Here is a 14,944-nt window from a genome sequence, read left to right as displayed (position 1 = left end):
ATTTGTAGTCTTAAGCAGTAATATATCATGACAATGAACTACAATTACATGTTCACTTTTATTTTTGTAAGATCTGTTGATCTAAAAAAAGTTGTTTGGCTTTTTGGGGGCTCCCAGGAACGTAACCCTATTTTTCCCATAAGTTCTTCAGTTCATTTAGCACGATTGTACCTAACACGGCATTTTCAGGAACGTAACTACTGTGCTAAATAACGGTCTACTGTACATAGCATATAAACATGATACATACACCCACAGTACAATAAATTTCACGTAAATATGAGGTGTGGTAGCCGGGCGGAGGGAAAACTTTGTTTTTTCTGGTACAGCACCAGAGAAAACGTGTATGAATCTGCGTTTGGCCAAGTCACTCCCCTTAACACATTCCGCTTTGTTTACAATTCTCAGCGTGAATTCTTCTCATTACCTCTCCTTCTTTTATGATGGCATCTAAAGGTAGTTGTTAGAAATAATTAAACTCGGTGAACAAGGTACGTATGTCGATGGTAATATGGCTCTGGGCCACATTAAATATCGTATAGCTATGTAGCTCAGGCAGACTACGTAGCTACATCTACTGGCTACCTACACCTGACTTCCTACAAATAAATACTACTCACCTCTCATCCTACATTAAGACTTCAAATATTTTAAGGTAAGTAATGAATGTACTGTGTATGTATTTGACTATTGTTTTTTAATGCCTAGTTCTCCTGTTAGCTTAATAAAGGTAAGTTTAAAGTTGTTGTCTGGCATTTGTATGCATTTATAAGTGGAAAAATGGTGTTCTGTTTTCCAGTGATGTCTGCTTTCCGGCAGTAGCCTGGACCCTAACCTGCCATATAAGTGGGGCCCTACTGTACTTTTCTCATTTGTATGTAAAAAGACGGAAAAATATTTATGTAATGTTACTTATTCTTTCAGGCAATGGCTGCCACGTTTTAAGTTGGAGCCACTAGGTGTGGACTCTACTCTGGATAAAGCCAAGCTCGTCGAATCTCGAAAGCCAGCTGAAAGAAAAGCTGTGAAGAAAGCATACGAGAAGGCTATATTGCACCGTTGCCGAGTCACTGGGGAGAACACTGGACTCAGTGGAGAATCTGAAAATGAAGAGGCGACGTGAAGTCCAGTCAGTAATAAGAGTTTTATATCAAAACACTGGAGAAATTTTAGGAAAGGCTCTTGAACATTTTATGGTAATAAGCGATTAATTTGTTTGTGCAAATGCTAGGTGATAAAAGGAAATGTAAATATTATTTGCTAGTAGAATACATGTACAATATATATGCGTGTTGGGATAGGGAAGTCATCATACAAGTTATGGATGTAATATTCATCATTTATTTACATTAATATGGATAATATATTCACATCGTGTACCACTGTCTTATGACAGTATCATTCATGTTTAAACTTAAACATACACACTGCCAACAACTCCAAGGGTTTAATCTTTTGAATCCTTATTTATAGTTTATAATGACAAATATTATTATATGGGATATAATGAGAATTACAAAGTAACTTTCCAAGTGAATTTGATGGAAAGTTCAGTGAACTAGTCACAATTATTCCAAAATTATTTATGTACAGTATTTATAAAAAAAAAATCATCAGTCACATTTAATTTTTGTACTAATTATTGTAGTCTAATAAATTAATTGTAAGTGCAAGTGGTATTTAATTTTGATAAACTTTCAGGAAGACTATTGTTTTTAGTAACTGTTAGCAAACAATTTCAGCCCTTGAATTTTTTTTTAGAATGTCGGGTAAGTTGTTTTTGAGAAGTAGAACTATTGTTATTTTTATACCATAGGTTAAATAACCTGTGGAATAATGGGAAATAGGCAATGAAAAGTTGATTGTTGATCGTTTCTACAAAATGACAATATCAACACCTTATCTTAGGTAGCTTGACTTTCAAGTATAAAAGTTCTTTGGGGATAATAGGTAGCCAAATATGCATTATTGTAACAGTATGTTGTATCAAACTGTGCTTATCCAGTTAGGAATGGAAATTTTTGATGTAATTTTTTTTTTTATTTTTAGATTTGCCCTCTAGTAAGGCAGATTTAGTCATAGGCTTTATTTTCCATAGATCAAATTTTGTTAAAATCAGTACTTACTTAAATAACAGTGATTTTAAAAGTATATCATAAGACTGCCTTAGCATTGGTGTTAAGATCTTAGATAGTTGTAGCATACTCGTCTCAGTGAATACATAACTAGGTCCTGGTTGAAGTGGCTTCCAAGTATGATTCAGGTTACGGGTGGTGACTGTAGCTGCCAGCTGCATGTCACCAGTTATGTATGTATTGTTTAAGTGCTTTGATTTTCTCTTCTTTAAAGCAAATATTGTAACAAGTGTTTTTACTTTTCACAACAAAAGTTTTTAAAAGTAAAACTCTTGAAAATTGCTTCAAATACTTGTGAGAACCAAACTCTTATTTTTGTTTTCTGTAATGCAAATGGAAGTACAGTCCAACTATTCTGAAGGAAATTGTGTACATTTATCTTAGCATTCTGTTTGAAGTAGACAGTAAGGAAATATCACTCGTTACTTGAAAACATAGCCATAATGTTTTTTTTATATTGGCAGATTTTATGGTTGAATACCGTGAAATATTCTACCCTATTTCAAAATTTCCTATTATAGCTTAGAGGGGCTATCATAGCACTTAAAAATTTTCTTTTTGATCACTCGCTTATTTTTAGATGCATAAACTAATTTTAGGTAAAAAAAAAAGGGGGGGACCGAACCTTGCAGCATAGAATTCATAGACCTTTACAGAAGCCCTAAGGTAATGAGTGAGTTCTTGAAGCCATGCCAAAAAGGGTTCATTTTATTTTTTGAAATGTTTTTGTGCCATATTTATCCCAATAATTTCTTCGTATAAGCTCTGAAAAATGTTTCGTAGCCTCTGGAACTGTATAATGATGCCGTTCTCAGGTGTCTTGGGAGATCTGGCAGCATGCTACTGAACATAGCAAATTTACAAGATTACTGTACTCTTATATTCAAATACTCAACCAGAATGAAGGTGACATTGTAAGTTTAAGTACATTTTTTTTTTCCCCCTGGCCATCTCTTAGTGAGGTAGGGTGACCCAAGAAAAGGACATAATACCCACCATAACTCATTCAATAGCTTTCTTACCAAAAGTGTGCAGACACCATAATTCAAATAACCTTCCAAACTGCAACAGCCTTGGCCCTTCAGAGTTTAGGCACAATACCTCACACCTTCCAGACTCAAATCCAGCTAACTGGTTTCCCTAAACCCCTTAATAAATGTTACCTTCCATACATTCCAACAGTACATCAAGTCATAAAAACTTCTTTTCTCCATTTATGTTGACTAACATACTTGCACAGGCCTGCTGGATGCTTAAGCCCTTAGCACTCAGAAACCTCTTACACCCTCCTCCTAGCCCATTCTAGGATGACCTTTATCCCCACTCGTCCCAGATTTATACACCCTCTTGGTCATACTATTTTGCTCCATTTCTAAATGCCCAGACCACCTCAACACCCTCCTCAGCCATCAGAATTATACCTATGGAAACCCTCTCCACATTTTGATTTCTACTACCTGATTTTTTTTTACGTATTTGCATTATGCATTACTCTCAAACATGACAGCTCAACTATCTCCAGTCTCCAACCTCCTTGTTGCAATGTGTAAAGCCCATCCACTGCATCCATATAAAAGTGTTAACACAACCAAACTCTGGTACCTGGAGGTTATTCCGCGGATCAACGCCCCCGCGGCCCGGTCCATGACCAGGTATATTACATCTTTTTTTGCCTCCATAGATAAATTTTTTTTTTTTAACTTTTTTTTTACCTTTTCTATTCTATGATGCCCCTCATTTTTCATATACCCATCTGCCAGCATGTCCACTCCCATATCTCTCTAAATATATTCACTACCTCCTTATTCCCTCCAATCTGACATCCATCTTTCATTTAGTCCTTAATTTTGTTTATTCATATTTTGTACCTGATTTTCGATGAATGAAATACAGTATTTTATGGTGTCGAAGATGCTATTTTTTCCCCAAAATAAGTCTAGAAAATTTACCCAGTGTCTTGGAGGCCAAACGTTAAGTTGCTCGTACGCGTCAAGCTAAGCCTAGAAAAGTGTTTCAGTACTATACAGTAATCTAAAGCTCCTGTTTATTACCCAGTAATTGTGTAAATTATTTTCTATAAAATAATGAATAAAAATCATAAACATAAAAGTTCGTTGGCACTCAGCAGCGTTATACTACAGTAAACCATGCGATGGAATGGGATGAACTATGGGTAGTATCAGTACACTAATTTGTCTGTTTACCATGAAACCAGCTGGTAATAACATTTTTACTCGCCTCAAACGATTCTGATATAAAGGGAACATTATTGTACATAAAAGGCAAAAGTAAAATTGTGGTATATTGAAAGGAGTTTAAATAATGTTACATATCAGTATATGGTAGTATACACACAAGTCACCATTTGCATACCCTAGGTATGTTTTAGTCTTGTTGCAGTATAAATGTACTCTTCTTTCAACAAACTGGCCATATCTCACTGAAGCAGGGTAACCCAAAAAGAAAAACAAAGGTTTTTCTTTTTAACTTTAGTAATGTATACAGGAGAAGGGGTTACTAGTCCCTTGCTCCTGGCATTTGAGTCGCCTTATGGAGGAAGGATTCTGTTCCACTTTCCCATGGAGATGACAGGAAATAAAGAAGAATATGAACTAGTAAGAAAGTAGAAGAAAACCCATAGGGGTGTGTATATATGTGCTTGTACATGCAAGTGTAGTGTGACCTTAGTGTAAGTAGAAGTAGCAAGACATACCTGAAATCTTGCATGTTTATGAGACAGAAAAAAGACACAAGCAATCCTTCCAACATGTAAAACAGTTACAGGCTTCCGTTTTCTCACTTGGCAGGACGGTAGTATCTCCTGGGCATTTGCTGTCTACCAGCCTACTACCTAGGAATTGTACTCTTATTAACATGAAATATTTTTAAAATGCATGAAAAAAACATCACAAATCAATATGAAGTTCTAGGTGTAGACACATCTTCTTGCACGCATCAAGACAGTGAGTAGAAAGAGAACATGGTGAGTCATGTGCAGCTCATGTATTGAACATGTACTCATATGAATGAGTGTCTTGCAAATATTTGCTTTCAGCTAAATTGAATATCAGACAGAAAAAAAAAAACTGCCAAGCATAAGTTAACTATAGAACCATTCACTACATAAAGATAATGGAAATCAAGGACCCCAATGGAAATAAGTCATTTGTCTGACTTCTTTGAGTTATTCTAGATAATTTACATGCGTTACTCTGTGTAAGTTGTGTACCTGTACCTAAATAAACTTAATAGTTAAAAACTAAGCAATAATGTAAGGGGGAAATATGTCTTTATTCATTTCTGAACATTGTTCATTATGGGTAGTTGATCATTTAACGGCAAAGAACATTTTGCTGACAGTTCTGAATGTAAGCCCAGGATTGGCATTTAGCAGATCTAGAATAATCACCTGTATACTGCTGCATTTTTAAGCACTGTCACATAACTTTAGCATGTTTTAGCTTGTTTTAGGCAAGAATTTAGTGCTTTTTGGAAATTTCATTTGGCACACCTGCCAGTTGGCTGTCAGTGGTATTTAACCACAGAATGAATCAACACATGTTCTTATATGTAATGCCTCAGGCTTAACATAACTTTATTACCATTATTACTGTGGATACCATTTGTCTTTTTTTTTTTTTTTTTTTTTCAAAATCTAGCCAGTCAGAAATGGGATGGTGGTCCTCGACACCAGAGCGTCTTGTTCACCATAAAATACGGTAATCTGAATTACTTGTTGTAATAGTTGTAATAAAATTTCAGGTAATTCAGGATATCAGTTTTTTTTTTTTTTCAACAAGTTGGTCGTCTCCCACCGAGGCAGGGTGACCCAAAAAAGAAAGAAAATCCCCAAAAAGAAAATACTTTCATCATCATCATTCAACACTTTCACCACACTCACACATTATCACTGCTTTTGCAGAGGTGCTCAGAATACAACAGTTTAGAAGCATATACGTATAAAGATACACAACATATCCCTCCAAACTGCCAATATCCCGAACCCCTCCTTTAAAGTGCAGGCATTGTACTTCCCATTTCCAGGACTCAAGTCCGACTATAAGAAAATAACCGGTTTCCCTGAATCCCTTCACTAAATATTACCCTGCTCACACTCCAACAGATCGTCAGGTCCCAAGTATCATTCGTCTCCATTCACTCCTATCTAACACGCTCATGCACGCTTGCTGGAAGTCCAAGCCCCTCGCCCACAAAACCTCCTTTACCCCCTCTTTCCAACCCTTTCAAGGACGACCCCTACCCCTCTTTCCTTCCCCTATAGATTTATATGCTTTCCATGTCATTCTACTTTGATCCATTCTCTCTAAATGACCAAACCACCTCAACAACCCCTCTTCTGCCCTCTGACTAATGCTTTTATTAACTCCACACCTTCTCCTAATTTCCACACTCCGAATTTTCTGCATAATATTTACACCACACATTGCCCTTAGACAGGACATCTCCACTGCCTCCAACCGTCTCCTCGCTGCTGCATTTACCACCCAAGCTTCACATCCATATAAGAGTGTTGGTACTACTATAATTTTATACATTCCCTTCTTTGCCTCCATAGATAAAGTTTTTTGACTCCACATATACCTCAACGCACCACTCACCTTTTTTCCCTCGTCAATTCTATGATTAACCTCATCCTTCATAAATCCATCAGCTGACACGTCAACTCCCAAGTATCTGAAAACATTCACTTCCATACTCCTCCTCCCCAATTTGATATCCAATTTTTCTTTATCTAAATCATTTGATACCCTCATCACCTTACTCTTTTCTATGTTCACTTTCAACTTTCTACCTTTACACACATTCTCAAACTCATCCACTAACCTTTGCAATTTTTCTTGAGAATCTCCCATAAGCACAGTATCATCAGCAAAAAGTAACTGTGTCAATTCCCATTTTGAATTTGATTCCCCATAATTTAATCCCACCCCTCTCCCAAACACCCTAGCATTTACTTCTTTTACAACCCCATCTATAAATATATTAAACAACCATGGTGACATTACACATCCCTGTCTAAGACCTACTTTTACCGGGAAGTAGTCTCCCTCTCTTCTACACACCCTAACCTGAGCCTCACTATCCTCATAAAAGTTCTTTACAGCATTTAGTAACTTACCACCTATTCCATAAACTTGCAACATCTGCCACATTGCTCCTCTATCCACTCTATCATATGCCTTTTCTAAATCCATAAATGCAATAAAAACTTCCCTACCTTTATCTAAATACTGTTCACATATATGCTTCAATGTAAACACTTGATCTACACATCCCCTACCCACTCTGAAGCCTCCTTGCTCATCCGCAATTCTACATTCTGTCTTACCTCTAATTCTTTCAATTATAACTCTATCGTATACTTTTCCTGGTATACTCAGTAAACTTATTCCTCTATAATTTTTACAATCTCTTTTGTCCCCTTTCCCTTTATATAAAGGAACTATACACGCTCTCCGCCAATCCCTAGGTACCTTCCCCTCTTTCATACATTTATTAAACAAAAGTACCAACCACTCCAACACTATATCCCCCCCTGCTTTTAACATTTCTGTCATGATCCCATCAGTTCCAGCTGCTTTACCCCCTTTCATTCTACGTAATGCCTCACGTACCTCCACCACACTTACATTCTGCTCTTCTTCACTCCTAAAAGATGGTATACCTCCCTGGCCAGTGCATGAAATTACCGCCTCCCTTTCTTCCTCAACATTTAAAAGTTCCTCAAAATATTCTCGCCATCTACCTAATACCTCCCTCTCCCCATCTACTAATTCCCCTACTCTGTTTTTAACTGACAAATCCATACTTTCCCTAGGCTTTCTTAACTTGTTTAACTCACTCCAAAATTTTTTTTTATTTTCATTAAAATTTCTTGACAGTGCCTCTCCCACTCTTACATCTGCTCTCCTTTTGCACTCTCTCACCACTCTCTTCACCTTTCTTTTACCCTCCATATACACTGCTCTTCTTATAACACTTCTGCTTTGTAAAAACCTCTCGTAAGCTACCTTTTAGTCTTTTATCACACCCTTTACTTCATCATTCCACCAATCACTCCTCTTTCCTCCTGCCCCCACCCTCCTATAACCACAAACTTCTGCCCCACATTCTAATACTGCATTTTTAAAACTATTCCAACCCTCTTCAACCCCCCCACTACTCATCTTTGCACTAGCCCACCTTTCTGCCAATAGTCGCTTATATCTCGCCCGAACTTCCTCCTCCCTTAGTTTATACACTTTCACCTCCCTCTTACTTGTTGTTGCCACCTTCCTCTTTTCCCATCTACCTCTTACTCTAACTGTAGCTACAACTAAATAATGATGTGATATATCAGTTGCCCCTCTATAAACATGTACATCCTGGAGCCTACCCATCAACCTTTTATCCACCAATACATAATCTAACAAACTACTTTCATTACGTGCTACATCATACCTTGTATATTTATTTATCCTCTTTTTCATAAAATATGTATTACTTATTACCAAATTTCTTTCTACACATAGTTTAGGGAGATTATATTGTAATGGGGAAATACTTCCTTCTTTTGTTTCATTGCCTATATATTTATTAACCCTTTGACTATCGCAAACCCCTTTTGGGGAAAAAAACAATATTTTTTTCTCATGAAATGATAGAGAATCTTTTCCCAATGGTAATGACACCAAAAGTACGAAATTTGGTCAAAAACTAACGGAATTACGCTCTCGCGAAGTTAGCGGTCTCGGTGACATATATGCATCGGTGATTTCGCCGACTTTGAGTCCTGTTTTTGGCCAATTCCGTTGTTCCAGTTGACCAAACTCATAGCTATTTCTTTAGAAATCTATTTTTTCTATCACTTGAGTACAAGAAACTGCCCATTTACCGATTTTAACTACCCAATAAATTGGTCAGAAATTGGTAATTTGGCCAATTTCACCCAAATTAAAAAAGATTCCAATTTCAAAATAGGGGTCCAGAATAAACAATGTAGACATTCTTGGCTGATGACACTGTGCTCTTGGGAGATTCTGAAGAGAAGTTGCAGAGATTGGTGGATGAATTTGGTAGGGTGTGCAAAAGAAGAAAATTAAAGGTGAATACAGGAAAGAGTAAGGTTATGAGGATAACAAAAAGATTAGGTGATGAAAGATTGAATATCAGATTGGAGGGAGAGAGTATGGAGGAGGTGAATGTATTCAGATATTTGGGAGTGGACGTGTCAGCGGATGGGTCTATGAAAGATGAGGTGAATCATAGAATTGATGAGGGAAAAAGAGTGAGTGGTGCACTTAGGAGTCTGTGGAGACAAAGAACTTTGTCCTTGGAGGCAAAGAGGGGAATGTATGAGAGTATAGTTTTACCAACGCTCTTATATGGGTGTGAAGCATGGGTGATGAATGTTGCAGCGAGGAGAAGGCTGGAGGCAGTGGAGATGTCATGTCTGAGGGCAATGTGTGGTGTGAATATAATGCAGAGAATTCGTAGTTTGGAAGTTAGGAGGAGGTGCGGTATTACCAAAACTGTTGTCCAGAGGGCTGAGGAGGGGTTGTCGAGGTGGTTCGGACATGTGGAGAGAATGGAGCGAAACAGAATAACTTCAAGAGTGTATCAGTCTGTAGTGGAAGGAAGGCGGGGTAGGGGTCGGCCTAGGAAAGGTTGGAGGGAGGGGGTAAAGGAGGTTTTGTGTGCGAGGGGCTTGGACTTCCAGCAGGCATGCGTGAGCGTGTTTGATAGGAGTGAATGGAGACAAATGGTTTTTAATACTTGACGTGCTGTTGGAGTGTGAGCAAAGTAACATTTATGAAGGGATTCAGGGAAACCGGCAGGCCGGACTTGAGTCCTGGAGATGGGAAGTACAGTGCCTGCACTCTGAAGGAGGGGTGTTAATGTTGAAGTTTAAAAACTGTAGTGTAAAGCACCCTTCTGGCAAGACAGTGATGGAGTGAATGATGGTGAAAGTTTTTCTTTTTCGGGCCACCCTGCCTTGGTGGGAATCGGCCAGTGTGATAATAAATAAACAAACATTCTTGGCACTAAAATAATGTATCCTCTGTTCATTAATCATGTCTCTAGGCCCCTCTTATGTTACCATTGCTTTCTATTATTTTTTATTCATATAAAAAATACAAAATTTATTGTTATGCAGATTACTGCATTATTGTAAAAATGGTATAAATAATATCAGTGCACTAGTGAAAGAATATTAGGCTCCTCAGTTGACATGTATTGGACGAGTGGTGTGATTTGCTTACTCCTGAACATTGGTAAAAATTTAACATTTCCGCTAATTTGAGCTCAATTTCAAGGTCGTTTTCATCGTGAAACTAATCAAAATCATCTCTATTTCTGTAATATGTTTTCCATTTTATCACGTGAGACCATGAAAACGAGAATACAACAATAAACACTATACAAAAATACACCTCAAAGTCGGAGTTTTAATAAAAAAAACGGTCTTTTTTTTTCTCATTATGCACTGCATGCTGCAGGATTTTTTTTGTGGTGCACACTGACCACACAGATCCATTCTCTCACGTGTGTGCCTACCAGCTTTCTCCTGCTTGATTTGAAGCCGCTAGAATTTTTTTTTTTTTTTAACAAGTCGGTCGTCTCCCACCGAGGCAGGGTGACCCAAAAAAAAAAAAAAAAAAATCTCCGAAAAGAAAATACTTTCATCATCATTCAACACTTTCACCTCACTCACACATAATCACTGTTTTTGCAGAGGTGCTCCGAATGCAACAGCTTAGAAGCATATACGTATAAAGATACACAACATACCCCTCCAGACTGCCAATATCCTGAGCCCCTCCTTTAGAGTACAGGTATTGTACTTCCCATTTCCAGGATTCAATAAAAATAGCAGATTTCCCTGAATCCCTTCACTAAATATTACCCTGCTCACACTCCAACAGATCGTCAGGTCCCAAATACCATTCGTCTCAATTCACTCCTATCAAACACGCTCACGCACGCCTGCTAGAAGTCCAAGCCCCTCGCCCACAAAACCTCCCTTACCCCTTCCTTCCAACCTTTTCAAGGACGACTCCTACCCCGCCTTCCTTCCCCTACAGATTTAAATGCTCTCCATGTCATTCTACTTTGATCCATTCTCTCTAAATGATCAAACTGCCTCAACAACCCCTCCTCAGCCCTCTGACTAATACTTTTATTAACTCCACACATTCTCCTAATTTCCACTCTCCGAATTTTCTGCATAATATTTACACTACACATTGCCCTTAGACAGGACATCTCCACTGCCTCCAACCACCACCTCTCTGCTGCATTCACAACCCAAGCTTCACACCTATACATCTATGTGTAGTGTGACCTAGGTGTAAGTAGAAGTAGCAAGACGTACCTGAAATCTTACATGTTTATGAGACAGAAAAAAGGACACCAGCAATCCTACCATCATGTAAAACGATTACAGGCTTTCGTTTTACACTCACTTGGCAGGACGGTAGTACCTCCCTGGGCGGTTGCTGTCTACTAACCTACTACCTAGGACAAACTACTTTCATTACGTGCTATATCATACCTTGTATATTTATTTATCCTCTTCATAAAATATGTATTACTTATTACCAAACCTCTTTCTACACATAGCTCAATTAAAAGCTCCCCATTTTCATTTACCCCAGGCACCGCTAGAATTTATGCGCATTAATACGTCCGAAACACTGGCTCGTAAGACGTATATATACTACCAAAACAGTCAAAGGGTTAATGAAAGCCAGTAATTGCTTTGATGTAAAGATAACTGAATCCCTCTGTTTACCTGCCATGCATATCAGGCCAGAAACCACATTCTCCTTAATTTAAAAAGAAAAAACCTAGGTGACATTGCACATGTGATTACTGACTAGGCTTTGTCAGTTTTGAAGCTAAAGTAAGTTGTGGAGCAAAAGGATATTCTATAGTGGCACACAGGAGTCATTCTGGTAGTTGGAAGGTATTTAGTGTCCTGGACTTGTGAAGCACTCAAGAAATTTCCCCAGAGTGAAATAGAAATGCTGTAACTCACGAACAAACCATACCAGAGGTGGAGTCAGAACTCTGATCGCGGGTTCTAACCCCCACCCGTGGTATGGTTTTTAATACTGTACCTCCTATCAATTTAGATCTTTGTGCTGATCAGTGTTAGTTTTAAACATGAAGAATGTGAGAAAAGTTTGACATCTCCTCATTAGTAAGTTTTATTTTACACAACCATTTAGGGAGGTTCCTTAATGCTGGTGAGGGTGTTTAATCCAAGGAATTGTATTTTTCCTTCACTTGGATTAAACCTGATTGCATCATGTTCACCAGGTGCTGTATGTCGGGGGGATGCCTTCTGCCTGACCAAAAGAATGGAAAATAAATAATGAATAACTTGACAAATAATAACTAAGATAATTTTCTAAGGATTTTAATTAAAATTAAGTAAAGTAAAATTGGCTGCTGTGGTTCTAGTATGATGCTGCAACAGGAGTATCTTATGCCCAGGATGGTCTTCTGTGATGTTTTAGAAGAAATGGTGTTGGTTATCCTCGGTGGCAGTGTTTGTCCAATGTTCTGGAAATCCTGTCAATACTTCAGATTTCAAAGAGATGAGTCGTTATGTCCTAACATGTCCCATTGACAGGGATCTTGCTCCAATTAACTAGTGTCTACCCTGGTTGACCAGGCCAGCAGCAGAGCTGATAATAAAAAAAAAAAAAAACTGGTTACATAAGGGTTACAGAAGTATAACATTGAAGAAAGACAAAGTGTGGTATTTTACTTCAATATCATTACTGGTAACCAGGTAAATCAGTAACAAAGAACAGAAATACTCCCGGTAGATCACCTTGCCTGATCAGGAGAAGAGTGGAGGTGAAGTGATTCTCCAAACTCCAACCCACACCAGATAAGGTTAATACTACCAGTAGTAGAAATTAAAGCAAATCAGACCTGAGAAACTGCTAGATGGTAGTGCGGGCGGTATCACGCTAATGGTACCTGGGTGTCTGAACAACCATAACCCCACTTTTTAAGTTTTTTTTTTCTTACACTGTATGACCCATATGGGTTCAGCACTTTTCCCCTAAATAATATAATTTATACAAGTGAAGAAATATAGCTGTTAAGTGGGTTTGAGAAAATAGTGATGAGCTTTAATGTATGTAACTTATTATTATTACAATTGAATAATTCTTTATAATAATCACTGTTATGCGAGTATAAAGACGTGTAAAAATAATAAGAATTGGTATCGATGCACTCGTGTTAAGGAGTAAAGTAGTTACAGCCTCTCCTCACTTAACGATTAAGTTTCGTTCCTAAGACCTCATCTGTAAGTGAGGAGCATACTATAATGGTAGTGGGTTTGTGCCAACCATCTTTGATATTGTTTTAATGTCACCTTTGCACTATTTATAGCATTTCTGGTATATTTTTATATGTTTATACAGTAGTGTACTGTACAGTGGAAACTCGGCTTACAAATTTAATCCGTTCCGTGACCCTGTTCGTGTCCCGATTTGTTCGTATGCTGAGTCAATTTTCATCATTTAAATTAATTGAAATGGCATTAATCCGTTCCAGCAGAATTCCTGCTCTTAGGAGGCACGACAAAATACTTCAGTATAATGCCAATATCAATTCTACGGCTTATTTATATATCACAATTCATCTAATTTCATCATCACTCAAAGAATGCACAACAGGTGCATCATTGTCAGTGTTCAGCATTCCTTCGATGTCAGCTTCCTGTAACTCCATTAGCATGCAGTCAAGATGAGTATATAGAATTGTCAATGCTTAAAGCTACCCAAGGTTCTGTCGAAGCTAAAACCTTGGGTAGTTTCAAATTTAGGCTGGATAAATACATGAGTGAGAGGGGGTGAATTTGAGTGGGACTTTCACGTGAGTAAGTAGAATAATTAAAGCTTATTGCTTGGGTAGAGTTTGTTCTGTTAGTGGGCTGGATTTGTGAAGGACCTGCCAAGTATGGGTGAACAGGCCTGCTGCAGTGTATTATTATTAGTCCATATGTTTTATAATAGGGAGCAAGGGGCTAGTATCCCCCTCTGTATATATTACTAAATTTAAAAGGATATATTACTAAATATATATATTGTATATATTACTAAATTTAAAAACTTTCGTTTTTCCTTTTGAGCCTCCCCCACCTCAGTGGGATACGGCTGGTACGTTGAAAGAAGAAAGATGTATTATTATAATAATAATTATTATTGTTATTATTAATTTAGAGGAGTGGAGCACAGATTCAATTCCCTTGATCAAGAGCCCCTCACCAAGGAACCTCCCTTGAGGGGGAAGTTCACATCCTGAAATATCGTTCGTATCCAGAAGCAAAAAATAGATCGAGTGGCTGTTTATATCCTGAAAAATTCACGTGGTGGGGCATTCGTAAGCCAAGGTTTCACTGTATATTGTAATAAACAGAATAGAGGAAATCAGCTCTGACATATATTAATTAGGTATAAATACTGGTCAAAGAGCCCGTCGTAAGTCCGAGTCGTCGGTAAACGAGTACGTCGCTAAGTGAGGAGAGGCTGTATATATTTTGAATATAATTCACTGATTTATCAGAAATGTTTTTGTGTCCATGGGTAAGTGGAACAGGATGCTTCCTCTGTAAACCATGTGTGTTGTAAGAGGCAACTCAAATGTTGAGAGCAAGGGGCTAGTAACCCCTTCTGTATAAATTACTAAATTTAAAAAGAGAAACCTTTGTTTTTCTTTTTTGGGCCACCCTGCCTTGGTGGGATACAGCTGGTTTGCAACAAAACTGCTAAAAGACTTCT

General features: G+C 37.8%; 1 protein-coding gene across 7 annotated transcripts in view; it reads left to right on the top strand.

Annotated features, from left to right (window-relative positions):
* The window catches only part of Br140 (bromodomain-containing protein 140), a gene marked incomplete at its 5' end in the record, with an annotated part of 104,002 nt that extends 98,751 nt beyond the window's left edge, over positions 1-5,251 (top strand). For 6 of the 7 annotated variants that reach the window (XM_070094327.1, XM_070094332.1, XM_070094331.1 and 3 more), the window contains 1 exon segment: positions 925-5,251. In XM_070094327.1, the coding sequence (XP_069950428.1) occupies positions 925-1,123 (199 nt within the window). 7 annotated transcript variants of the gene reach the window in all.
* Between the last annotated feature and the right edge of the window lie 9,693 nt (positions 5,252-14,944).

The sequence above is a fragment of the Cherax quadricarinatus genome, chromosome 45 (genome assembly GCF_038502225.1).
Source record: "Cherax quadricarinatus isolate ZL_2023a chromosome 45, ASM3850222v1, whole genome shotgun sequence".
In the NCBI taxonomy this organism is placed as follows: Eukaryota; Metazoa; Arthropoda; class Malacostraca; order Decapoda; family Parastacidae; genus Cherax; species Cherax quadricarinatus.
This window is presented reverse-complemented; position numbering and strand designations above follow the sequence as displayed.